Source organism: Podospora anserina, chromosome 2 (genome assembly GCF_000226545.1).
Source record: "Podospora anserina S mat+ genomic DNA chromosome 2, supercontig 2".
Classification (NCBI taxonomy): domain Eukaryota; kingdom Fungi; phylum Ascomycota; class Sordariomycetes; order Sordariales; family Podosporaceae; genus Podospora; species Podospora anserina.
Window position 1 is genome coordinate 1,899,241 of NW_001914858.1, and position 2,141 is coordinate 1,901,381.

At 53.7% G+C, this 2,141-nt stretch overlaps 1 protein-coding gene across 1 annotated transcript; it reads right to left on the minus strand.

Annotated features, from left to right (window-relative positions):
- Positions 1–40: 40 nt before the first annotated feature.
- Positions 41–2,117, minus strand: PODANS_2_5000 (uncharacterized protein; the record flags this gene model as incomplete). Its single annotated transcript, XM_001911227.1, has 4 exons — positions 41–783; positions 863–1,305; positions 1,424–1,540; positions 1,654–2,117. Coding segments are annotated over 4 exons (1,767 nt in total), but the record flags the coding sequence as incomplete, so codon positions are not given.
- Positions 2,118–2,141: the final 24 nt, after the last annotated feature.

A 2,141-nucleotide genomic window follows, 5' to 3' on the forward strand; every position in this document is an offset into this window, starting at 1 on the left:
ACCGATCCCCATCCGTGTCCTGCCGGGCCGGGGGGCCTTTTTAAACCCCCCCTTGATCCCTCTGCCCGTTCCCACTCCCCCCAGCCCTTCCCCCAAAGCTATTCCCCCCACAGTTAATCATCGTAAACTCACTCGCAGTCGGCCCATCCAGCACCCCCAACTCCCCCTCCCCCAACCACCTAGGCAGCACCACCGCCCTAACCGGAATCAACAAAATGATAAAAACCGGAAACCCCACCGCCGCCACCGTCTGCGTAATCGCAAACGTCGCCGCAAACCCAAGCAATTCCAACCCAACAAACAACCAGATCTTCTTGTCAGGACACCCCCTCAACGGACTGTCCCTCGGCCTGAGCCTCCTCTCCTGAAGCAAATACACCAACTTCAGCGTGATCCCATTCCCCTCCAGCGCCTGGAACCCCATAATAAAAAACAACCCCGCCAGAACCCCCTGCGGGATGAGATGCAGCACCGACAGAAGCGGGCCCGTCATAGCGACGAGTGTTATCAGCCCCTGGGCGAGGTTGGAGACGCGTTGTTCCACCACGTGGGTTGCTTTCAGTTGGGGTTTGCCGCCATGCTCGAAAGAGGAAGAGGACGAGGAAGAGGAAGAGGTGACGACTTTTGTTACGCAGAGGGACTCGGTGTGAAAAGGGGCTTGGGGTATCAGACCGTTAGGAAACGGCAGGCCCAACAGCCCCGAGATTCCCGTTGTGAGGCCTAGCAGAAAGAGGTCCCAGTGGAAGCCGGCTGGTTTGCGGAGGGGGTACTCTGAGCCTTGGGCTATGAGGGAGGATACTAGGTTACTGTCAGTGGATGGTGATGAGGGAGAGAAGGGAGAGGGGAAAAAAGGGTTAAATACCATTGTGATCAAACCAAAACAACACCGTCAACAAAACCGCAAACGGAATCGCCAAAAACACGTGCCCTATCGGCAAGTCCCAAAAGTGAACAAACCACCCCCTCGACTCCACCGTCGGCATAAACGCTACACCTGTCGGAAGCGTCTCCAAAGGCACATTCTTCATCCTGCCCATGTAGGCAAACCCCGTAAAAAAAATCACCGTCAACGGGGTGCCGTAGTCTTTGATAAACACCCTAATCCAGTGCTTGAACAGCGTGGATTTTGTGCCAATCTCTCCACATATATAAGCAATGCAAAAGACAAGCAGCGACACAACAACCGACAGCCAAAACGGCGAGCCGTCACCGAGCGTCTCGAGGATTTGAACGCCCTTTTGGAGATAAATAAGCGCGACGTAGAAGCCAAAGATGTCACAGGGAAAGCGAGTGACATAGCTAAGCCTGTTTGTTTTCATCAGCTGGATATCATTATAATCCAAAAAAAAAAAAAAAAAAAAAATAAAAAAATAAAAAAAAAGAAAAAAAGAAAGAGAAAAAAAAGGCGGAGGTGAAGACATACCAATTACAAGAATTCGTCACCGCCAAAACCCAATGAAACACCAAACTCCACAGTCCAATCCAGCACATGAACCCAAGGTAGTAAGTCCCGGAGTCCTTCATGATATTATACACCGTACTGCCATCCCACGTTAGCCATCCCTCTCCCTTCCCTATCACCAACCCCAGGTCATCAGTGCCCCCCCTCCGCCCATCACCACCAACAACACAGAAACTAAAGAGAGAACTCACTAATTAAAAACTGTAATCGGCCCCGTAACCCCCACAATCACAATCGGCTGGCACGCTCCCACACTAAACACCACCGCCCCCAGCACACTAGCCAACAGCGTCTCGTTCACTCCGTACTCCCCGTTCGTCTTGTGCAGCATGTCCAGACTGAACGCCAACGCGGGCAGGATGTTGGCAAAAAACATGTACACCGTCGCCGGCACGACACGGTAATCCCAGGCGTCGGTCCAGTCGGACCAGTAGTAGGGCAGGCGGCGTTTGATGTCGAGGTACATGCCTCGGCCGAGGTGGATTCTGTGCCATGGTTCTTCTGGTTTGCCGTGTGATGGTGATGATGGGGCGGGGGGGTGAGGTAATGAGACGGCGGCGGCGGTGTGAGTTGGGAGGAGCTGTTCACCCCCCCCCCCCCCCCCGCCGCGGCCGCCTCTTCTTCGGGTGGTAATGGGGGTTTCTCTGATGGCATTTTATGGTTTGTGGCTTTCACTTCG